The 25,133-nt window shown below is 42.0% G+C and overlaps 1 protein-coding gene and 1 long non-coding RNA gene across 2 annotated transcripts in view; one reads left to right on the top strand and one right to left on the bottom strand.

Annotated features, from left to right (window-relative positions):
• The window catches only part of LOC134021027 (A disintegrin and metalloproteinase with thrombospondin motifs 20), a 74,888-nt gene extending 51,192 nt beyond the window's left edge, over nt 1–23,696 (top strand). The window contains exons 28-39 of the mRNA XM_062461447.1: nt 40–216; nt 12,812–12,979; nt 15,135–15,308; nt 16,968–17,138; nt 17,279–17,482; nt 17,634–17,763; nt 18,744–18,838; nt 18,930–19,024; nt 19,321–19,454; nt 20,832–20,923; nt 21,093–21,197; nt 21,536–23,696. Coding sequence (XP_062317431.1) covers nt 40–216; nt 12,812–12,979; nt 15,135–15,308; nt 16,968–17,138; nt 17,279–17,482; nt 17,634–17,763; nt 18,744–18,838; nt 18,930–19,024; nt 19,321–19,454; nt 20,832–20,923; nt 21,093–21,197; nt 21,536–21,625 — 1,635 coding nt within the window. The 3' untranslated portion in view covers nt 21,626–23,696. The remainder of the gene's footprint in view (nt 1–39; nt 217–12,811; nt 12,980–15,134; nt 15,309–16,967; nt 17,139–17,278; nt 17,483–17,633; nt 17,764–18,743; nt 18,839–18,929; nt 19,025–19,320; nt 19,455–20,831; nt 20,924–21,092; nt 21,198–21,535) is intronic.
• On the bottom strand, nt 4,642–11,014 carry LOC134021029 (uncharacterized). The gene is made up of 3 exons (XR_009930468.1): nt 10,688–11,014; nt 9,625–9,669; nt 4,642–9,099 (listed from the first exon to the last, which is right to left on the bottom strand). It is a non-coding gene; the product is annotated as an uncharacterized LOC134021029 (long non-coding RNA).
• Nucleotides 23,697–25,133: the final 1,437 nt, after the last annotated feature.

Genomic DNA, 25,133 nt, shown 5'->3' with positions numbered 1-25,133 from the left:
GCCTTTTTCTTTTTAAAAACCATTCCTTCCTCTGTACAGTGCACCCAGACATGTGGAGGAGGGCGGCGGACTCGGCTGGTCCTGTGCCAGCGACCAAATGGCCAGAGACTCATCGACCACAGCTGTGACGTCCTGGACAAGCCCCCAGACATGGCGCAGTGCAACCAGCAACCCTGCCCTGGCAGCGTCTCCTGGCAACGCCGCCCATGGAAGCCGGTACGATAGTAGTTCCTCATTCCCTCCTTTATTTCCTGTCTCACTGGGGCCCGTCACTGTGAGTAGACATGGAGTGTGCTTATATACAGGGAGTGTACTTCTGGCCCCCCGCGTTCGCTAACTATGTTTTAGCCTATCTGTAAGAAAGTCAATAGAGCATTAGCATTTATGCTAGCTCCGGCCCACCCATGAGGGCCCTGCAGGGGCATGGTGCTAGTTATGCTGCTCCACTTTTGAGAATCATTAGAAACTCATGGATTCCATTTTGAGCTTTGGCTCCAAAATTAAATCTCTAATTTAGACGGACGATGTTGTCCAACATCGCCATGTATTCGTAGACGCAAATGAATAACACAAAATATATTTATTTCGAATGTGAAGCATGAAGTAAATGTTTTTTGTGATTGCTGTCTTCAGCCTGTATCCGAAGTACACAAGTGTATATTTGTGTATAAGAGTTCTAATATTATTGCCTCTATAAAACAGCAACAAATGACTGTTAATGTATTCTGTATATGTATCTTTGTACAGTTTGATTACATTATAGTGGATAGGTTTTATAACTAAATATATTTAATATTTTACTGGTGCTTTGGTTAGACCTATACTTTGTAAAGAGGAAAGTATTTTCAAAACTTTTAGTCTTTGATATTATGAAATTGTTTTTAAATGGTAGCTTAAAAGTAAATGGAGTTCTTAATATTGTGTAATCTCTATTAGAACATAATAATTGAGATGCTCCCTGCCCCATACTTCCCATGTAATATCAATGTTAAGTCAATAGCAATGCCAATGAAAGCTACAATCACTAGGATTTAGGACATACTAATGCCCATGTCAGAGATAGTTAAAATAAATTGGGAAAATACATAGCTTTACATACTGTAAATCATATAGGAAAACAAGCTACAATGCCTTTGAATGATAATGCTGGAGTATCAGGTGTAGAAACAGGTTAGGTCTATACAAGACCATACTTGAGCTTTTCCAGTTACAGTTTCACACAGATGACATACACATTTAAAATACAGGGGTTTTGAGTTTTGGAAAATAATCAACCTCACAATTATAAATTTTAGGGTACTCTCCTCTCACTCTCACCAGTCTGTGTTGCATTTCACAGCTAATTTCTTAGATGATCATAGTGGCACAAGTGACTGTGCCCTTTCGGTTGGCTCTTAGGGCTGACAGTAAGTTACAGTAAGTTGACCAAGTTCTGGACTGTAGGCCTATCAATAGGAATCTGCCTTTTGTTGAACTACACTTATTGAAGTTTACATCAAAATGCTGGGCAACACTTCACATTAAAGTTACTTTAACTATCATGTAACTACATAATATAATCCTAGTAGTAACCATGTTGTTATAATAGGAATTGGTAAAGGTACACTTGATCATTTTATTATTATTAAAATGATATTGTTATTATAGAAGTGTAACTTGGTATGGGAAGATTGGGATAATCAGGGCTAAGTGAATATTTATATTTAGCTCGTTTTGGTGACACAACCTGTCCCTTTAAAACATCGACTTAGCATTTACACACCGGCCCTAAACTGGCCCACCTTACACTTTTGTAATAACCTATACTGATAACACTTAGTGCTACACTTTACAAATTGCATAGCAGTTCTTATGTTACTACAATGTTATTCCTATAGGTATTGCTATGTAGTTACATGTTAGTTAACATAACCTTAATATAAATTGTTGCCAAATGCTGTTTTCAGAAGGACTTCATTCATCAATCTGTCCATATTTATGAAGTGAATAAGAGACACTGCTGCACATGCAGTAGTTACATTAGTTGACACATTTCCAGGTCAAATACTGTAACGCTATGTTAGAACTTGTGTCAAAGTGAGTAAAGTTGATCATAATGCACCACAATAGCAATGCAGTTTTCACGTCTGCAGCTTCTAAATTAGTTGGTAAAAAATCACTTACCAACTGACACACTTAAATACCTCTTTCTTATAATATTGTAGTCATTTGTTGCTGTTTCACTATTCTCCTGGGCCAGTTTTTATATTTTCTGAAGGATTCTTTTTTTTTTTCTTTTTTTTTTGTTGTTGTTGAATTTATTTATTTGTTTACAGTAGTTAATTCATTGTTGCAGCTTTAATGTTTTCTTTTCCCATTCAGATCATGTAACACTTTGCTTGAATTATTAGTCAGTACCTACACAACAGCAGTCTCAAAGAGGACATTTTATCCAACGATTACTTCACAGCACTTTGCACACTTTGCTTTACGGCTAACCAACCACACAGTACAACATCACATTTTAATGTAATCTCCCGTCACTTGATGTTTCACAAGTAGGTTCTACGGGAAGTCATGTCTAACTTGCCACAGTGCCATGAAGGCTTTCTGACTCATGATCCAAGCAAAGCGTCACAATATCGAAAGGTTCTGTATGTATTGACCGTCGCCTCTCATCCTCCGAGGTCTCTCTGGGATCTTTTTCATTCCTCTCACTGTGTCTCTGTTTGTCCGGAGACATTCACTCCATCCAAGACTCTCCATCCTCGCCAGGTATCCTTGTGCCTCCCTCCTTTAACTCTAAGGTGCTCAGTGATGTTGCCACGCCACAGGGTGACACGATTTTATACTTGTTGTTGTTCATATGTTGTTCCTATATTTTTTATTTATTTCATCCACATGCAAAAATACATAAACATGTTGATTTAGCTTTGCTCTCTGTAAAGAATATTAAAGAAACGTAACGGTTGTGACATTTGTGTTGTTTTTCAATGTTTCAGGCTGTGGTACATGGCAAGGATTGATTGGCAAAATAACTTGTTTGAGTATTATTTTTCTAAACTTAAAACACATCATTAGAGGATGCCAAATTATTAAAGCTATCAGGGAATTAAAATCCTATCATTAGAGAATCTAATTGTTCATGTGTTTATCATCACATTTTAATAATGTCTGGTCTTGGTAAAAGAAAAAGAAAAACATCAATAACTTAAGTAACTAACATAACCACAACACATTTATGAACTACCATATTGGAATGTCAAGCATTTCCATCCTCAATATGATAAACGCTTATTTCCATCCCTTCCTATGTGGATGAATTGTTCATATGAGTCCTTGAGCTTCTCAAACTAACATGGTTTATGTATTATGTTATTATTAAAGTAACAACTGTCATAGATGCCTACATTACAATGCATTGGTACCTGATGATCAAGTGTACTCTCTATATAATACATTCTAGTACATGTTGACATAGATTGTATGCCTCCTTGAGGTCACATAACTGTATTGAAAAGGCTTGTTTTAAATTGGTCCAGTTTGTGGCATTTGGTATTTGACCTGCGATGGACCTAGTGACCTTTAGGTATTTTTTTAATCATATGGGATCTTATCATATGAGATCCTTTGAGGCGACCTTGAAATGTATGGTGCTTCTCCTCTTTCATAATGTAGCCTATAGTGTTTATCAGACAGCAGGCCCCATTTAGTTTTTATTATGGTTTTTATAGTTTTATTTTGCAAACCATAGAGAAAACATACTTTATCCAAATCAAACTTTGGCACAAACTGGCACATCTGTGTACAATTGTGGTAATACAGGCTGTATGTAATGCCTACAATGCCTTTGGCTAGAAACCGACAAAGCATCACTTAGACTACAGCAGTTATTGGGGTTAATCAATGCTGGCACAATTTGATCTTTACCTTTGTTATTGTATGACATCATGTGTTCAAATGAAGGGTGTAACTCAAACAGGATTGACATTAGAAGAAGAATTAGATTTGAAGATTAGAAGAATAAGATGTATTTTGACTGAACCTAACATTTGAGGTCAACTGGCATTACAAAATATGACCTACTATTAGATCAATCAGAACCATCTGAATTCATAAGACAGACATCTAGATTCTTGTACGTGAAATGTAGTATTGAAAGAAATTCCTGTATCAGGTCATGTCCTGTTGAAAAATGGCTGGGTTATTAGAGGCTTATGGTCTGTCTGTGTAGACAGAGGAAATAGAATGGCTTTCCAGCTTTTGGATTTCATAACATGGAATAACTGAAATATAACTGAAATATTTCTCATGGCTTCAGCATGGAAACCTACCTTGATTGACATTTTTGGGGTCTTCTCAGTCATCCAATATCTTTCATCTTATAGCTATTAATACTGATTGACTTGGAGACATTATTGAATTAACCTTAAGGTGACTGTTGGTTGTTTCAAACACCTGTGGTTTTGCAAGTTGGCATGCTTTCAAAGTATCAGATCCCTGAAAAGGCTGTTGTATTTGTACTTGTCAGGCTGTGGGGCCTTCGTGAAGTAAAAAAAAAAAGAAAAGACAGGTTAAAGGTTAGGTTTTTTCCTCCTAATGTCTTTATTTATTTTGACAGTTGAGGTGATGCTGAATAGGAAAGTAAAACCACAGTCAGAATATAATAACTTTTATTTTACAAAGACAATTTGTTTATTATTTTCGCAGTTGCAGCACAGTTGTACACAAATAGATTATCAACTATGTAAACACCATCAGGAAAAGGCGATTCCTTTAAAAGCAGTGGTGGAGACTTTTGGGAAGTACTATGCAACAACAAGGCAGGTTGTGATGAATTGGCAAACACACCACTATTTTGTTAATGTATACCCTGTATACTAGGAATTGCTTGGAAAAACATACCATTTCCTGTTCAGTACCAGGGCTCCTTTGGAGGGGGATCATTGTTGAAGTGACATGTGCTGGTTCAAATGAAATCCACATGGACAACATAGACATACTTGACTTTAGCCTGAGGCCACTGACAGGAAAATACTCCTAACCCATGGTATCACCCTGGGGTCAGATGGTTATGACATCACTGATCTTGTGTTTCCTGATCCAGGCCTAGCATGGCTGACTGAAGGTTGGACCTTGGAGGATTCCTGAGTCTTTACTTGCATGGCTGTTGTCTGGGCTTATGTTAAAACCAGAGCAGGATGCTAATGTTACTTTGGGGACTTAAGTGTTTGTAAACTAAACAAGCCGAATGCTGCGTTTGATGGGTTTTAGTGGTCAGTAATGGATATTGCTTTGCCCTGTAGAATTTGGCATGTGGTCTTAAAGGCACCAAAACAGATGTGAATCTGAGTCAACTGTTGGGACATAAGTAGAGTTTAACTGCGTGAAAAAATTATTAATCAGATGTGGAGAACAACAATAATATATTGAAAGAAGGTACATTATTTATTGTATTTTTTATGCATTGTTGCAATCTGTTTGTCATCACACTAATGTGCTTGAGTTCTTTGGGAGTATTTAGCAAAACACTAACATTAGCATACTTCTCTCTGCTAACACTGATGTTTTTATCAATTTATTGCAATTTAGAGAGGAAATATAAGATTCAGCCACGCCTCATTAGAAACAAAAGACACGAATCACATACAATGATTGATTTGTTTTTATCCTGGTTGAACAAAACAATTGTCTAGCGTTTGATTGAGCAAGCAATGGAAGAGGTATTTATACAGTTCATATGGAACATAAATATCTGACGTCAGCAACGAAAGCCTTTCATGTAAACCAGTGATCTTCCTGCCGCAGATTGATAAACATCAGCGATGAGCATGGTTGACGTCAAACGCCATTGTTTGAAATATAGTCTTCTGTTTTGAGGCCCTGTGCAAATTATACTTGGGAGTCATTTGGACATGATTCACATGAACGTCAATGGAGCCTCGGTGATATGACAAAAATGCAAGCATCGGATAGAGCACAAGTCTGAACCACATGCAGTACAAGGCCTGGGTCTAGAAACAGACACTTCGGGAGAGGGCCGTTTTGGCCAATATTTGTTCATGGGCACTCCAGCTGGGGTTGGATTCAGTGGAATCAAATAAGAGGAGACATGGGGTAGAAATCTGGAAGTATTTAAGTTGGGCTTTCCCTGGTTTATCCAATGATCGTGAACAGGGCCCTCAGTAGACAGCCACAGAAAACGTCTGCTTTGCCTCAACTAGCATTGCAAAGTATCTCAGGGTATCTAAAGCTTATCGATGGGAATCCTCTTCCCGACAGTACTTTAATGCATGCTCTTCTCACGTAAGGCTACTGCTGAAGATGTGATAGGGCCTGTTTATGTTCAGGCCTGTCGATGGCTATTAAGTTGACGCAGTGCTCTGGAGTTCATAAACCTCAGGATCTTTGTCAAAGAAAAAGTGTTTCTCCCTGTGCTTGGAGTAGTAGTGGGTAACAGTATGATGGATTAAGTGTCCAAGAGGGTTGTAGTAACCATCTCAAAGTAACAGATATGCCTTAGACAGTGGAGCTTATCACATTTCACCGCTGTCTTATAAAATACACTGCTGTTAGTGATGCGATGTCAGCTAGAGACACAATGGATGTCATTGTAGCACTCTTTATATAAAGTGTTAATACCTACGGTACCGGTGTGCGTTAGCTACCTGTCAGGTCTGTTTCTACTTTTGCTTCTCTGGGAGGCTGTGGGGGCCACTGGCTCCCAGATGGTGAGGAAATTCCTGCATGTCAATGTCTGAGTCTTCTCATCGATGTTACATATTCAGCCCTGTCTCTGCTCATGATTAACCGCCGTTTACATCACAGAATTTTTAGTTCCCCCATGATATGGGGGAACTAAACTTATCGTCTGCTAGAGTCATATTCGCTCAAGAGCTGTAATTGCGAGCATATTTCAGGGAAGACAATACGAAGTAGAGACATCGGGGTTGTATTAGGTCTACTTTTGATGTATCGAAAGACAAGGAATAGTAGTCGCACTTGAGGTTGTTCCATTTCTATCTTAATTTTATGAAGTAATGTTGTCTTTTTTGTAAGGATTTATGCAGTCTCTGAATTTGCTGAGACCAGGTGCAGAGTAGTCTTTTTTATTCTCACTAGGGGAGAATTCAAAGGAGATAACAGCTTTGGTAAACACATTATTTGGCTCTGCAACACAGAACAATATTGCCCCCATAAACCTGTGTTTAGCTTGGAGGAATTTGTTAATGAGACACACCAAGCAGGTGTTAATGTTCAACTCCCTCTACAAATTGTTTTAACATTTGTTTGGGAGACTGCTACACAAGACTGAAGAATACTTTTGTCAGCTTGACGTTGAGATACACTAAGTTAAAAGCAACTGGAAGGACTTTGACAAGGGATATCTTGACATCTGCTTTAAAGATTGTTGACTGTCTATAACATTGATAATGATGTAAACAGAGACAGTTCAATTAATATAACATGTATTTAGCATCCATCATTTCCCATTTTACTATTCTGTCCTGACTTTACAAGTTTACAATTCAGTAGAGCAACAGTAGAGTGGGATATGGATATCGAAGTAGGTTCCAGTTTAAACATCTTACAGATGGGAGAGCCCTTTTGGCCATTTCTTGTTGACTTATGGTTGCTCAGTTTACTTTTTGTGAGAGGTGTTGGCTTCAAGAGAAAGCCCTGCTGGTGAAACTTAATATACCTACTCTACAAGTTGTTTATTTGAGCCATTGTTGATGGCAGAAGCCCAGTTAGGCACTCACTACAGACTACTGTTAAAGTCTGTGTAACTTTCCCCGTCACATGCGGTCAGCGGCTCCTACAGTGCACAATTTATCAAATACTTTGTTAAGACAGTCGTGGAATAATTTAGACTTTACACTATCCCTTTTAGTCACCATCACCCACTACAATAAACACTTCCATATCAACATGGTCCTGATATGGTACATACAAGTGTCACTTCTTTACCCTGCGAATGTGAACTACAATGTTTGCAGTGCCAGTGACCATTTTTTTAAACATTTAGGTTAAACCACTTTGAATCATTAGAATGGCAATGTCTTTAGTCACACAATTTTTGCATGCCAGATTGGTTTTGGTATGGACTTCATTATACAGGGTTAGACTGTGATGGAGGTGCAGGTTTAGTGCTAGGTGTTGGATCAGGCCTGGGTGGCTGTTTTGGCCTGGTTGATGTAAGATCTATGACTCTGACATTCCTCTGCCCCACGATGCTTCTCTTAGCAGCTGTTCCCACGTTGACAACATGTGTTGTTTTGACTTCTGTCTTTGAAACTCCCAGCAAAACCGGACCTTTAACAGAAAAGCAGCCTGGGATTGCTCTCTGGCCATATGTTTTACTTCCCCAGTCTGTCTCAAATCCTCAGCACATTCTTTCATCTTTTTCCAAACACGAAATACGACACAGACAATAATGTAGCTTTATAATATATAACAATGTTGCAATACTAGGGGTGTAACAATATATCGTGGAACAATATATCGAAATACAAAAATGTAACAATATGTATTGTAGAGTAACGGCAATATTTTTACAATACGACGTCCGTTTGATCCTATTGGTTGAGCTACCAGCGCGCGACCTAGTCTGCACCTGCGTCATGCATGCATTCATTGCATTCACAGAAATTGCTTGAACTGAGTTAACTAAATTGTATGTACAACAAAGAAAATTATTGAAAATGTTTAATGTTTTGGAAATAAATCTGTTAATTACATTTCGGTTTTATTTAAAATGTTGTTCAAAATAATGTGATACTTATTGTATCGTACACCCAGTATCTTGATACGTATTGTATCGTGAGCTGAGTGTATCATTACACCCCAATGCAGGTCTATTTTATACATGTATGTTGATGTGATACTAAAACATAGCTGTTTTAAAGACTGGCGGTACATACTGCACTGTATTGTGTGAGAAGTATGATAAACCATGACTATCTTGAGAATGGATAAAACAGCCATATTTGGACTATCTTTGATGCAGCTGACATGACCTTAAGTGTCTGTTTGCAAGTACAGGGCGTAATATTCTGGACAGGCTTCACACAGCCCTGCACTGCAAGCTTGTTCTTGCTCCAGGTCTTCTCAGATCCCCTTTGAAGACAAACTGTAACTACGGTTACCATATGCTTAGTATTACCATCCACTTGCTCTGCTAGCACTCCGCAATGTGATTGGAATTCAACCTTGGCACTCTGAGATATGCTGAGATATTGTGTTTGCTAGAACCTGTAAATATAGGATGCATCTTATCTTTGTGCAACTTTTTGATCACAGCAGTCTCAAATGATTTACCAGTATAGATAATGTGTAAATGAAATATATTATAAGGAGAACTTAGGTATTTACAATCAAGTTAAATATTAGGCAAAGAAATGAAACATGCAGCTTCTGACCTGTAATCATTTCTGATCAGGGATTTTTTTCTTTATGTTCAAATCCGTGACGTTGGGAATGGGAACAAAAGTGGAAATGTCCCTTTTCTTGTGTGTTCTTCAGAAGTGACAGAACCTGTACTAATAGTCATGTTGGCTGATATAACAGATATTTCTCCACAGGAACTAGTCTGGTCTCTCTTAAATGCTTCTCTAAATGGTTCCATGTGTGCTATTGGCTTACCTGTCCACAGTGATGGAGAGGGTGGGGTCACCATGAGAGCGTAACCTGCCAATCCAAGACAAAGACGTATTTTTATGCACACAGAGAAAAAATATGACAAAAAAATCTCAAATCAAATTTAAAAACCATTTAACGTTTTTTTTTTCCTTTTTTTTTGATAGAAAGAAAAATAGGAAATAGAAAAGTATAACATATATTTAGTGATTTTTTAATGCCACACAACATTTATATTATCATCAAAACGTGTTTAATACTGTAATTCACAAGCTGTTTTACGTATTAAGAAATTGAAAACCACACAAAATAAACATGAATATGCAGGATTTAGTTTGGATCTCAAATTAGCGAACTGTGAACCAGAGCCATGAAACTCTCTGCATGGAGGCTGTGTGAAGTGGAACCATGATACTTACTAAAGCTGTGAACAAATACAATAATCTGCCAATTAAAGCCCATTGCTTATCAGCAATATAACTTTTTTTTCTGGTTGACAGCCATTGTTAAACAGAATCACAGGCATGTGGTTTGGGGGTAATCAGTAATGTGGCAAGTTAAAGCCATTGGTCTTATTTCACCATATGTTAATCCATGTTATTTCCACATGAATGTCATCGGCTTGTACTGCATTTACCTAGACAATCATGTGAAGTGAATTGCTGTTACAATTTTGGGGGGGGCAATCTGTCCCAAGAGAATATCCTTTTTCATGTGATCTAGTCATGCCTCTTTTCTCAAGAATTGTTTGCCTTCGTACAAATGCAATGAACTTTTTTCCATTACAATATGTTACATGTCTTTCTATTTACTATTCTGGGTTTACCTATAGTATAACCTATAAACTTATCTTAAGGCAGTTGTGGCAACCATAAAGCGAACAATAGCTAACTATTTGCACAAAGCCAATGTACGGGACTCTAACTAGCCATACATGCTACATGTTTCACTTCAACCAGTACCAACCACCTTTTAACACTCAGTATCAAAAATGTATTTAAAATTACGTCCCACTTTTTCACAAATATTTCCCTAATCTTAAAGCATACAGACTTGTTAGTTGCCTTACCTGAGAGAGCGGTGTGTGTCTGGTTAGGAGAGTGGTGGACTAGAGGTCCCTGGGTCTTCCCCCTCTTGCTCTCAGAGGTGAAGCTGTCCTCTGGTCCCACGGGCTGTGCCAGCTTTCTACGCTCGGTTTTACCAGCCCTGATTAACTAATGGCTGACAGATGAGGCTGTCTGGGCAGAGGGAGGAACACACAGTCATATAACGTCTTTTCCCTGCCGTTAAACAGCAGATACAGTTCAGACGACGAGCACAGCCCGTATGGCTGTGATTTCCTTTCTTCCTCCTTCTCTTTTTTCCTTTTCATTTTTTTCTTCGTCTTCCGACAACAGTACTGAGGAGGGGCTGCCACCCCTCCTCCCCCCCTTTCCACCCCCATCCTCACAGAATGTTTGCCTGTTTCTGTCTTAAGTGGAAGGGATAGTCTTATCATTTTGGGAGTGTGTTTGCAGCGGGTTTCTGAATCTGCCATGTTTAAGATCAGCCACTCTCTATGGGCCGGCTTTGATCTTTCCAGTCAGCTGAGCCTTGCTCTGTGTTTAAAATACCTCTGTAATTACAATGTGTGATGTATGTGTGTAGAGTGTCAACTACTGCCCGCACCACAGTAAAGAAAAGACAGGATCTGTTCAAATGGGTTCAAATGGGTACTCCAGTGGAGTGCACATACCAAGAGCTGCTCAAACTTGTCCATGAGTTCGAATGTTCTAGACTGTTCCCCCTTTAACAGCAGAAAAACGTTCTGGTTGTTGTTCAGAGATGCATAATAATAAGGGCATGTTGTCAGATTTTCAAAAGAGTTGTGAAAATCTCCCTTAAAGAGATGTGTTACAACATAATCCATCAGGATGCAGGTTGATGGCCACGAGGAGAGCCAAAATGCTTGCGTTCTGGTCTTATGCAACATTCTGAGATCATAATTAATGGACAATGCAATATTATATTTATTATCTGGACTGGAAAATATGCTAACACAAAACAGAGTTTTCCACGTCTTGTGTACCATATTCCTGCACCCCATTTTAGAGTGGCTTTGTGTTAGAGGGGCTCTTTCGCGGGGCAGAAATAGAGGGACCTCTAATTGCTGTCTGGACTCATGAAGATAGAAAAGTCTAGAATATTTATATTTACCATCGCAGGAAAGGGACTTTTTGAAAGCTCTAATCAGGGTCCTTGGTTTTCATTCTCTCATTTTTTCTTCTTCTTTCCTTCAAGATTTCCTGAAGCATTGTAGACTGATTGAAACCAGATGATTGTCTAGCCTTGCGCATGCATCTAGGTTTTGGCTTGGGAGTCTTGTCTTTGTCTGCTGTGTGCCATGCACAGGGGTTGAGCAGTAAGTCCTTTGTTTACAGGTTAAAGAGGTTAACCCTCGTGCTGCCTTCGGGTCACATGACCCAAAGGTTCATAATGAACCATCGTTGTGTTTACCCAATTTTACCCAATACAAAAACAAATAAAAATAATTTTCTTTTAACATTTGCAATGTGGGGGGTCTGAGACAGCCCAACGGTTAAAAGAAAATGCTTCACTTTGTTTTTGTATGCGGTAAAGATGTCGCAATACGACGGTGGGTCACAATGACTGATGGGTCAGAATGACCCGAAGATAACACAAGGGTTAAAGAGGGTGGACTGTGTTCAGCCATGGGCTGGCAGTGAGATTTTTGGCGGAAATCAATTTTATGTAAAACCAAATTGGGTTATAGCTCAATCACTTGGCCATTAGATGCAGCCACAACTGCTTTGTATATCACAAGGAGTGTGGAGTGAGGACAGATTTTTTTTAATCTACATTAGGTATTGTAAATTATGATGGTTAGAATATGGACTGTAGTTTGGCTGCTTTTGATGTTGTTTCTGCTCAAGTTTATCTGTCCTGCTACTTTCAAATGTGGACCCCCCAACAACCAAACTAAACAATGAGCACTAGTTGCTTAAACATTTACAAATAAATACTAACAGTGGCTCACCACTATAAATTGTATTTTACTTTCATTTGTGTCAGGCTATTATTTTCCTTCACAGGAATGTAACATTTCCATTTAGAGAATACTGTTTGATACTGTGTTGTCAGACGGAAGCATTGTATTCATGCTGCCATCTTGTGCCATATCTTTCTTCTCCAGTGTTCTGTGAGCTGTGGCCAGGGAACCAAGCAGCGGGAGATAGCCTGTCTCTACCAGAACCAAACCCAAATAGAGGACGAGCACTGCGGTCATCTGTCGCGCCCCCGGACACAGAAAGCCTGCCGGGCCCGGAGATGCCCCAGCTGGAAGGCCAACAGGTGGAGCGAGGTATGTGTCCTCGCTGTCCCCATTCACTCTCAAAATACCCCTGGGCCCCTCTGTGCTAGCAGCTGGGACATCAGCACAAACAGATGAGTTTCCCAGCAGTCCCGCCTCATACGCACACGCTCTACACCTGTCCAATCACCAATGAGTTTATACAATGAACACCTGTCCAATCACCAATCAGTTTACACATGTGAAAGACCAGCATGACCAGTTTGGACATAATATAAACACCCATGTCAGGATTTGCATAGCTGTTTATGCAATTCACTTGGCTTGTATACTTGTGAGAGAAAATATTATGGGAAAATGTAGCTCAGAAAGCTTGTACTGGGTTCTCGCTCTGTGCTCAGTACAGTACACTCAGAACAGTTATGCAGTTCTCAGCATAGGACTATCTACATTTTTCTGTGCATTTTCCGAACCAACAAAACATGCACAAAGTTCAATTTTGTGCATTGTAAAACTGCACTTACAAAATGTCTTAAAAAGTAAGTTACTTACTGGTACTCCTGTGCCAAAGATTTGACTCCATTGCAAGTCACACAGCCAGCTTAGTCTTCCTAGGTAAGAGCATGTTACTCACAGTGACAGCAGCCTGGAGCAATCGGACACTGTCAAGGTTGCAGAGAGCAAAGGCCAGGCAAAGGAGAACCACTGGGGTGGGGGGGGGGGTGGGGGGTCAAAGTTCTGGTGAAGCCACACAGTACTGGAATCTGCCACCCGCGAACAGGAGTGTGACACACTTATGGCCCAGAGTCACGCTGGAGCAGGCACATCCAGGGAGGCCAGGACAGGGCAAGCCATGAATCCAAATTTAACACAAGGCTAGAGAGAGGGAGGAGGTGAAGGGAGGGAGGGAGGAGGTGAAGGGGAGGTTTGTCTTGCTCTGACAGGCTCCATGGAACAGCTAACGTCTTTCCAGGAACACGGAATAAGCAAGCTGTCAAGAGAGCATGAACAGAGTACATTCAGCAAAGTAACTCAAACAACCAAGTTGCTTGGACCAAGGTGGTCAAATAATAACTTGGATAATCAAGTCATCTACTGAAACTGTAATGTTTTAGTAAGACGAATAAATAGGTCATTCATTAATTCAGAGCATATACAGTCGACAACTACTCAGGTCCTTAATGCACACTCACGTATCCACAGTCCTGCTGGAAAGTCGTGAAACCCCATTAGGTTCAGAGTGAGCCTATCTCTGTCTTTCTCTATGAGACCGCTGCCACTTCCCAGACCCCAAGGGCCTCATTCCGCCTCTCACTCTCTCCTGTTGGTGTCTGGAAGCAATCATCTCCCTCCACATACCACCAGAAACCATGAAATCCACAACTAGAGCATAAAGCCATGTTTTATATCTTAACATGCATGCCTGTGACAACTTTGGAAACCTCAGCACCAACCGTTTGGGCTTTTCAGAAGCCACTCATTCACTCTCGACTTCCTCGGACTGGGGGTAGGGAGGTTGAGGAGGGGGGGGGGGGGGGGGTGAGGAGAGGAGAGGGTGGGGTGGGTGAGGAGGGAATGAGGAGTGGGGTAAGGAGGGAGGGTGGGTGAGGAGGAAAGGTGGGTGAGGAGAGGGTGTTGAGGGGGTAGTGAGGAGAGTGGTGTGGTGGCTACTATCCCCACTGATAGGTCCACACCAGCATGGGTCTGCCTCCCACCTCTCTATTAACTGGTTTTATAAGGCTGGTATCTGCCTTATCACTGGCCTGGTCACTGGGGGTCGGGGGAAGCACAGCAGATTAGGGAGCTGAACATTGAACAGCCTGAATACTATAGATAGAAAGAAGAAGTCTCAAGGAAAAAGATTAGAATCAGGTTTCTGAAGCCAAACCTGTCATTGGAACAGCACAAGACAATACATTTCTTTAGAACAATTCGGTCTATTAGAAATAGGAGCTCTTCTTCTCTTGATTATCCAAGTTCAGATTTCCAAAATGGACTTTGTTCTCCATCCAAACATATGAATTGAAAACCTAATTCAATGCATAGTTTATGATGTTCACTTAATTTACAGATAAGTGAAGAAGTGACCTTTAAACACATTTGGAAGGGTTAGGGTGAGAGGGAGGGAAAAAATCCAGATGTAGCTATACCGCTCGAGTATGCAAATTATTCTGATGTGTGTGTGTGTGTGTGTGTGTGTGTGTAGTGCTCTGTCACCTGTGGAGTGGGCACCCAGAACAGAGATGTGTATTGCAGGCTGAAGCGTGCAGGCCGGGTCAGTGAGGAGCTGTGTGACCCTTTCTCTCGTCCGGCCAGCACCCAGACGTGCCAGTTGGCTCACTGCGTCTCTTACACCTGGGTGGCTGGCGAGTGGCAAGATGTACGTATTCTCTCTCTACTGTATGTTTTTCTTTCCTCGCTGTCTCTCTTTTTTTCTTCCCCTCCCTCTTGCCCTGACTTTCTCTCTCTCTCTCTCTCTCTCTCTCTCTCTCTCTCTCTCTCTCTCTCTCTCTCTCTCTCTCTCTCTCTCTCTCTCTCTCAGGATCTCTCCCTTACTTTCTCCCTCTCTCACTCGCTCTCTCTCTATTACCCTGACTTTTCTCTTTCTCTCATATTTTCACTCTCTCACCCTTTCTCTCTCTCTATATATATCTCTCGCTCTCTCTCTCTTTCCAGGATGTTTTCTAGAGAACCTTTTTTTCAGTTTTGTGCTTAAGCCAAAAGCAAATATAAACTTCACTCAACACACACAATTGCAGACTAACCAAGAGGTGAGGACATTTTGACAAAGTGAAGCAGCCCACAATACTGGCATTTAATCAATTTCAACACACGCTATTCCACCAAACCCCCTCTCTTCTTACGAAATAATAAAATACTACATTTCATATCTTGGCTAACAGTTTCATACACTCATTAGTGGGCAGAACTTGGTTAGACCAGCATATGTGTTTAATCAATAGTGGTCATGGTGTTTGTGTGCAGGGCAGACAGTAAATCACCTAGCGTTGTTGTTGGCAAGAGAGACAGAGCAGGAGAGAGAGAGAGAGAGAGAGAGAGAGAGAGAGAGAGAGAGAGAGAGAGAGAGAGAGAGAGAGAGAGAGAGAGAGAGAGAGAGAGAGAGAGAGAGAGAGAGAGAGAGGGAAGGAAGGACAGCTGTGTGGTTTCCTGAGGAGGCCCCTCTAGGCTAGACACAAGGGCCTTGGTGATAGCCATCAGTCTGTGATAGATCTCATCCCAGCCTCAAAGCACTGATCCATATCGTCCCTTTTGTCTCGCAGAGAGGTACTGGGCGGTACTGAGAGAGACTGTGTGGGCACAGAGAGGTGTTGGACTTTTTTCAAAGACAATTATTTCTTTCATGAAGTCGTCTTGGTCTGAAGTTGAGGACACAGAAGATGAACACCATGTAAGGTCTTGGTGCTTCCTCCCCCCAGTGTAGGAATGCTTGTACATGCACACACTGTCACACACACACACACACACTTAGAACCTGGCTGTGTTGCTACAATATGCATTCTGCTGACAGCTGGCTTCTTCTTTTTTCTCTCTCTCGCTATTCTTTCTTTCTCTTGGTCTCACTCTCGGTTTGGCCTAGATATCTTCTCAGCATTCCACAGACAGTGTTTTATGAACTGGTCAAAGTTTGTTTATCGAGTATTTGGTATGACTTTGTTTGACCACTGTTATACCTGTCTTCACTTTTGACCTCAGGTATGTATATATACCTTGAGAGCCAATAGGACATTTTACTTTGCTGGTTTATGCTCTGAAATAGTTTGTATACATGTCTTTGTGGGTGCAAAGTTTGTTTTAGGAAGATTAAGATGCAGCAATCTGGAACATCAAAGCCTCATGGCTAACCTGGGAGCACTCCCTTGGGGCATGTGTGCTAGCTGCTGTACAACACTGCCCCCTCTGGCCACCTCGAGGCCTTACCCTTCTCGACATGCAACACCACTTGAACCGTAGCATTTCATTGTGGCATGATGATGATATATATAAACACTTGATCCTTTTCATCCTCCTATCCCTGCAGTGCAACGCCACCTGTGGCGATGGCGTGAGGAGCAGGGAGGTGGTGTGTTCGGGGGCGTTGGGGAGCCAGGTCCAGAACAGCCTGTGTGTGGCTTCTTCTCAGCCCACCCTGCTCCAGGCCTGCAGCACAGACCCGTGTCAATACATTTGGAGGACGGGGGAGTGGTCCCAGGTAAGACAGGGAGAGGAGGACCAGAGGGCGCACATTTCAACTACGGATAGGATGAATTGAAAATGAGACTTGATCGTCCGATCAAGACACAACAGCAAATGAGTAAATGGGTGTTTGTGGATGGGCTGTGTGTGTGACAGTGCTCTGCTAGCTGTGGTGTGGGCTACCAGCAGCGCATGGTGTCCTGCTCCGCGACGCTCTCCCCCCACGCTGGGATCCCCTCCTATGATAATCAGCCCTTGGCCAGCGCTCACTGCCCCGAGCCCCACCCCCCAGGCACCAGACAGTGTCTCCTCCGGGACTGCCCACACGACGCCTACTGGAAGGTTGGACAGTGGAGCAAGGTGTGTATGTGTGTGTGTGTATGATTGTGTATGCTTGATTGTATGTGTTTGTGTGTGTCCATCCCTCCTTGCGTGCGTGTGTATGCAGGATGTGTGTTATAATATACAGCAGATGTTCCAGCTACTAGCGGTATCCTTGCGTGTGTACCAGTGTTCCCAGACGTGTGGTGCGGGGGCGATGGAGCGCAGGGTGGAGTGTCTGACCTCCAAAGGCCAACCGTCCAAACACTGCCGTCCAGCTGAGAGGCCCGAGACACAGGCCTCCTGCCGAGAACGAGAGTGTGAGTCCCACCCAGCCGTCACAGCCCCTCCCTCGCAAACGCCTTCCATTCCTCTCAATCGGCTCTATTCCCTCTGGAACTCTGCAATGAGTTGCAGAAGGCAGACTCATAACTGGGGTGCTTTAAAGCACACAGCTTAGGTTTTAAGTTCCTTGCCAATTTAGTCTGATCCATGTTGCGCTCGATGCCAGAAAGGAATTTGCACAGTAATAGTATTAAATCATCTGGCGTATACAACTGCCAGCTCCATATCTGATTGTGTTTACCATGGGCCCACTTATTGCTTTATTTGAACACATCAGGAAGACCGTTAACCTTTTTGGAACACCTCACTAAGAGATTTTGGGGTTTTTGAAACAATAAACTGAGTAAGTATCCCTGCAGGCATACTGACAAGGCCTGTCAGACTGTGCCCCGGGCCAAGGCAGCCTTACTTCTGACCCTGCGAGCTAAACCGGCTCAGTGCCAAGGCTTGCAAGTTCATTCCCCACATTTTAGATGTTTAGACACAGGCCCAGAATTGTTCTAGGGTGTCATGCCGCAGTTATGCTCCTGCCAAGTCAGGCACTGGTGAAATGAAATGGATATGCTCGCTTGACAGCCAGTTCAGCGGTCAAGAATGAATGCTGATCAGCTAAACAGAACTATATGGCCTCCTAGCACTTTGGAAACTAACGAGAGATAGTATAAAGAGAGATTTCCTTGTTTTTTTGCGTGCCTTTTTTAACCATGGATGTTTTTGTTTATGGCTGCGTCAACACTTCCATGACTACACTCTGCAGTTATGCTTTCATGAACTCTGTCTCAGCACAGCGTGAAATCCGCCATGGTCAGTCGTGCAGCGCCATTAAAGGGTTTTAAAAAGCGCCTGGTTAGTTTAATGTAAAGACTTCCCATTCACTTGATTTAAAGTCTGGCAGTTCCTTACACAGTTCTGCTGTAGTCCCGAGCACTAACTTCGTCCTCTCCTCTACCCCCAGGCCAGTTGTTCGCGTCGTGCCATGATGTGCAGGTGAAACTGGGGGTCAGGATGGATGGAGAGTACTATCTCAAAGTCAGGTCCAGGATCCTGCAGGTGTGTATTCTGTGTCTGAACCCTGTGCATACACCTCATCACTTTGCGTTGGTGTCATGGTCAGACCTTATTATGTGTTCTTTGCTCCTAGATTTACTGTGCTGAGATGCAGACTGATTTCCCTAAGGAGTACGTGACCCTGCGCAGCGGTCAGACAGACAACTACTCAGAAGTCTACGGTCACAGGTGGCTGTCTTTAGGGGACACGAACCACCAAAATACTGTCGCACTGCTTATTCTTGATTTCCTGCTGCACTTTCTCTAAGCACCATTTCAACAACGCTTTACAAAAGCGTGACTGTACTCTTTGTCAGTGTGCCAGTACTAGTAACTGTTTTTGATAAGGCTGTGAACTTTTGGGGTATACAGAATATAAAGCCCTCAAATCTGTTTACCCGCAAAATGTGTTGTAGTCATTCCTTAAATACTAGTTATTACAAGTAATACACTATTTTGTGTGTAACAATCCTTTTTTCTTTCAGGTTGCTGAATCCTTTCGAATGCCCGTTCAATGGTAGTAGGAGGCCGGACTGCCACTGTAGGAACGACTACTCTGCAGCAGGATACACCCTCTTCCACAAAGTCCGTCTGGACATCTCTACTCTGAGGATCACGAGTGAGTAACGACTGTGCCGCCGGCCAATGATTCCTTTGCCCACGAGACCACACATCATTGTTGTTTTACCCCCCTCGTCCCTCGCCCCTCACCTCCGCCCCTCGCCCCCCTCCTCTTGCCCGTCCCCCTCTCCTCTCAACCCTCGCCCCTCCTTTGGCATGCAACGATAGCTTATGGTTCGGTCAAACAGACGCTGTTGCAGTCGGAATTCAATTTTCACAGTCTTTCGCCACACTCCCTTAAAATCAATATTAAGACCATTTACAAGGCCAGGGTCACATCATGGGTTATAGAATTAAACTAGGCCACACACAGGCAGACCCAAGTGTATGCACACTTACACACTCACTCTCAGTTATAACGAGATGAAGACATTGCCTATCCCTTTTTCTATACACACACCCTCCCACACATATAGACATCTCCAGGCCATATTCCGTTGCTCATTACAAGAATCAGCCCCTCTCCTGTTGAGCATGTCTCCTATTAGCGAGCACATGTGGCCTGGAGGATTAGTGGTAACTGTCTGTGGGGTTGGAGAGAGCCTTTCCCTGCCCCCCACTGGACCCATGCTGTCCTCTCATCCCATCCTCTGCCTGGTCCTGGTTCTGGTCTGGGTGGTTCTGGTTCTGGTCGTAGTCATGATTCCCGTCCTGGTTGTAGTTCTGGGCTTGGTCCTGCCTCTAGCCTGGTCCTAGTCCTGGTCCTAGTCCCGGTTCTGGTCTTCATCCTGGTCTGGTTCTGGTGCTGGTTCTGACAGCATATGTTCCCATTATACAGGGCCCAGCCTCTGCATGGTACTCATTTGGATTTGGGGCGGCTTGACAAGAAAGAGAAAAAAGGAGAGGGAATAATGAGTTCAAGATGAAGGGAAGATTATGGAGTGGCGGGCTATTGCGTGTGTTGCATTTCTCATGAACTTTGCCGCCATGTAGGATGGAAGGAAGATGGGAGGGAGGGAAGAAGAGATGGAGGAGTGACAGAACGTGGAGCGTGGCTAGTCGCTGTAATGCGTGACAAATTAGGAGAAACACCACAGAGGAGCTAGCGTCTCAATTTAAGGATTGGGGAACTTCCAGTTTTTTTACAGAATATAGACGTTTGTGTTTTATTCATTGTCTAATACGAGAAACTATGCCTGTGTGCTATGTGTATACTGCCTGTGTGCTGCCTGTGTCTATGTGGTTACCTTACAATGTGACTTGTAAAGACAGACTGTCTCTGGACTTTGACCACCAAACAACTATTAGAACTAGGCAATGCCGATCCTCCATCTTCAGATGTACTTTCTACATGCACTATTTGGACCAACTGTCACTTTGGATAAAAGTGTCTGCTGAATGAATGGAAAGTAAAACGTATATGTTGGTGTCCCAGTCACAGACCTTCAGTTCTCCCAGACTCTGCTGGGGCGGCCTGTGCCCTTTGCGACGGCAGGAGACTGCTACAGTGCAGCCAAGTGTCCTCAGGTAAGTCACACACTGTAGAAACCCCAATTCATAACTCTGACACGACCTCGACATAAAACCTTTAGAAAAACCTGTTCCCCTGTAGTGATTTTAAGAGTCCATTTGCTGTCTGTGATTGACACTGAGTGTCTCGGTCGGTCAAGTGTAATGGTCTGTGGTGCATCGACAGGGCCAGTTCAGTATCAACCTCATAGGAACGGGTCTGAAGGTGGCCGAGTCGACTAAATGGACGTCCCAAGGCAACTATGTATCAGTCAAAGTCCACAGATCAGAGGTGAGGTTGGCAGTGATCCTCACCACTCTGCTTGGCTTATATATTCAGTGAAATTTGTGAATTCTTGAAAACACTTAATGAACTATATACATCTTTTATGGGATATCAAATTCTCCTTTATGCATATGTTGATTAATTCTGTTGCAGCAAGCCCAACACAAAAAGAAAGGATAAAATAATTGGCATTTGTCATATTTACATCAGATTCACAGAGGAGAAATTTGTGTTCACGCAAACACCATGCTATCTATGGAATGTTCTGACCCACTCCATTCCCCTCTCTTTTTTCTGCGCGTGTCTGTATGTGTGTGTGTGCGTGCATCCATGTGTGTGTTTAGGATGGTGCTAGAATCTACGGACGCTGTGGTGGATTCTGTGGGAAGTGCATTCCCCATTCTCACAATGGACTTCTGGTCCGTGTCCTGTGAGGGCCGAACACCAACATCAAGGCCACAGTACTAACAACAACATCGAGTCCACACAGCAGTACTTCTCAAGCATCCCGTGTCCTTCATCTGTGAATGTACTGTAGCCCTCTCATCGTCCTATCACAGCTGTCCTTGTACTCTTGGCAGCTATAACAAAGGAACAGCTAGAAGATGCCGTGCGCTGTGGGCAGACCTGCTATCTCTGAAGACGAGCCAACTCCATTTTGTCCATCCTCGATGATGTTTGTAATGGTTACCAAACACATCCATGCATCAGGATTATGAAAAACAGACTGTTTCAGATCCTGTCAAGTATTTTAGCCAAGTTCAGTTTTACACAAAGGGACACAATATTAATGGTATTAGACTAGGAAATCAACTGCACATTAAACTGTTCAATGCCTTGGAGACAGACACTGTTCAAGCAAAGTTCTATAATAGTTATCTGTGAAATGACAAACACCATTGCATTACATACAGGCAAGCCTGTTCTAAACCTGAATGAGATATGTCTCAGTGATTGAGAACATTTAACTAGTTTAGTCGGGGTTGAGACTCCTCTTGAATAAGCTGCAGATCACATGATTGTGCCAGACATGGGTTCTAAACTCGAGATATTAGGGAAAGAGATAGTTAGCAGACTTTGTTAGCGTGTATGTGCTGTCCGTGTGCATGTTCCTACGTATGTCCTTCCCGACCTGCCTTATCTTAAAGGTCAACGTAGAAGTCAACATCCCTGAGCCCTCTGTTTCCTAACACTACTGAAAACTCTTTACACCCCAATGACTACTGACTGACATCATGCTGCTACACTGATCTCTCAGCAGCATGTCAAGAGAAGCCCCATTCTACACCAATAGTGGTTCTGATCTGCCCGAGGGCAAGCAATCGTGTTATATTGTTTGTTTTTTAAATCACAGTTGTTGCCACCCATCCGTGATTTTTTTTTTTTTTTTAAGTAACAAGGTCAACTCATTTTCTTATGTCTGTTAAACTGTAGTCTGGTCTCAGGTGGAATCTCAACCCTCCTCTAGATTGGTGAGGTCCCTGTATATCTCTCGAAGCACCCATAATCCTGTGATTTCAGAATATTGTAAAATATTTGTTAATTACCGTATTTATTCCATAATGATATGTAGATATGTTCAATGTTAAGCGACGACGACTACTACCAATGGAGAAGCCACTGTTTGACTATTTGTTGCTGTGAAAGGTACGTGTTTATAGCATGTGTAACCACTAATCTGTATGAGGATCTTGGAATGGTGCTTTTGAATGACTGGAATTACCTCTGATCTTTAGAAGGAAAACACTGGCCTAGGATCAATATATGACGATGTATTCAACCTAGATACTGGCATAGGCTCTGAACCTGGGGGCAGCAGCCTTGAGACTTTGTTTACCCGAAGAGGTTTGACATGCAAGCTAAGTATACTGTAAATGAACCTTGCATGCTGCCCAAAAGGCCACCCTGAAGGAGTTTTATTTCTAAATGGACCTTATTATGACCACTAACTATAACAGCAGACCTGGCAACCCTGACATTCTATCACTCTGATGTTAAGCTTTAACCAAAGTTTCTTAGATGCAGATTAGATTTTTTTTATATATATATATCAGACAATGCAGCTACCGGTACTTTTAATTTAAGAAATGAATGAAAACCCCTTAAAAATAAATAAATGAGCAGCTAGAAAACGTTTGGCTATCATTCTTGTTTGATAGGCAATTGTACTATGAGGTCTGTATCAGAAATTTTACTTGATGCACTATGTGCTACATAGAAAAAAGTACGCCTGTTTTCGATTTATTTTTTAAAATAACAGTTATGATTTGTAACTTATGTGTATTTGTTAATATTCATACTTGAAGTGTATACTGTGTGTTGAATATTAAATGGGCATTTATATTGAACAAAAAAAGGTGCTTGTTTTGCCATGTATTATCCAAAGATGTTAAGAATAATATTTACCTTATATGTACAGTATTTAGCCTGTGGAAAATTGAATGGTTCTTGAGTTCGTCACTAAATGTACCAACAATGTAAACATTGCTACCATTACTAACACTGTAAAATAAGAAATGATAATAAAAAAAAATCTGCTTTTACATTTTTTCACAATTGTTAACACACGTTTCTCAAAACAATAACGGTTTTCTCAAAACTGCACCCACAAAACAGAAAACCTCACACACAAAATGCTAAACCTGACACTCCCTTTGCAAGATGACTCTTTGCCATCAAATCTCTTACTGTAACTGTTCACAAAATGGAACTTGTGTTTTCATTTGGTACACAGCCATATTTTCAAATGACACACACATACCATTCATTGAGTACACAACTAAGAATTTGTCTGCACACTACCAAGCATTTACAGCACACTGAAGTGCAAAATTGACCCCCCCCCCCTTCACAAAAATGAATTAGGCATCATGCCTCCGGTTCCTGTCTGGCCAAAGGGCCTCATCCACACTCCTTACGTAATGCGGTCTGTGTTCCGGTTTAATGGGACCCTGTACACCTGTTTCATCCGCATGGCATTCCTGGGAAGAATACGGTCCAATGAAAGAAGGAAGGAAAGTCAGAGTCTAATGCAGATAAGAGAGTGTGAAGTAGTTCCAAATTGGGTCGAGCGATTGGTACAAATAGTGAAGGTTGTGCAAATTTTGCCGAATTTGCACTTTTTGTGTGTTAACAACTGAGAAAAACTCTATTCATAATCTTTACTACCATTTATGACAATAAAGACAAAAACACCAGGACTAGAATGACCTCAAAGTCTGATCTTACAAGATTTCTCCACAGTGTTGGGAATGAAGGCAGTTTAATGTGGCATGGTTTCATGTGTGCATGATTACCACATCTCCTGTGGCTCCACCACAGAGCAGACTAATACTGAGTGGCAGGGGGTCAGGCTGGACCCCTGTGTTCGCTGGCTTGTGGGTCCATGTGGATCCACTTACTGGTGCAGGTTGCATTTCCACAACATGAGTTGAGTTCAGCTCAACTCAGCAACACGTAAACACAAAACGTTTTAGCTCTTTCCCTGCTAAAACAAAGTGTTGGACCCACAACTTGAGCTGTCAGATCAACACATGACTCATGCAATGTTTAGGTCAAATCAGAGAATGAGGTCATTTTCAATTGTTTTGCCGAAGAACAAAATTATAGTTTTGGACTAATTATGTCACATAGAAAGACATACAAGGCCCAAGTAATGACGGCGCAGTCACTTCGATGAGGTCAGCTGTTTATATACTGGCCACTTCTCCAAGGTTTGTTGCACAGTGTTCGCTTTGTACATTAAATGAATCCAGATACAATTATCCCAGAAGACTTACTTTGATTCTGTGCCAGGCGGGATGAAAAAATACCTATTACCCTGGTATCTACCGTAACCTAATGATATGGAAGAAGTTTATGTCACAACAAAAAACATCCCATAAACGGTTTTCCAGTAAAGTCAAGCAGTGCTCAATGTCCAGACATTCATTCTCCTGCCTA

Source organism: Osmerus eperlanus, chromosome 5, assembly GCF_963692335.1.
Source record: "Osmerus eperlanus chromosome 5, fOsmEpe2.1, whole genome shotgun sequence".
In the NCBI taxonomy this organism is placed as follows: domain Eukaryota; kingdom Metazoa; phylum Chordata; class Actinopteri; order Osmeriformes; family Osmeridae; genus Osmerus; species Osmerus eperlanus.
This window is presented reverse-complemented; position numbering and strand designations above follow the sequence as displayed.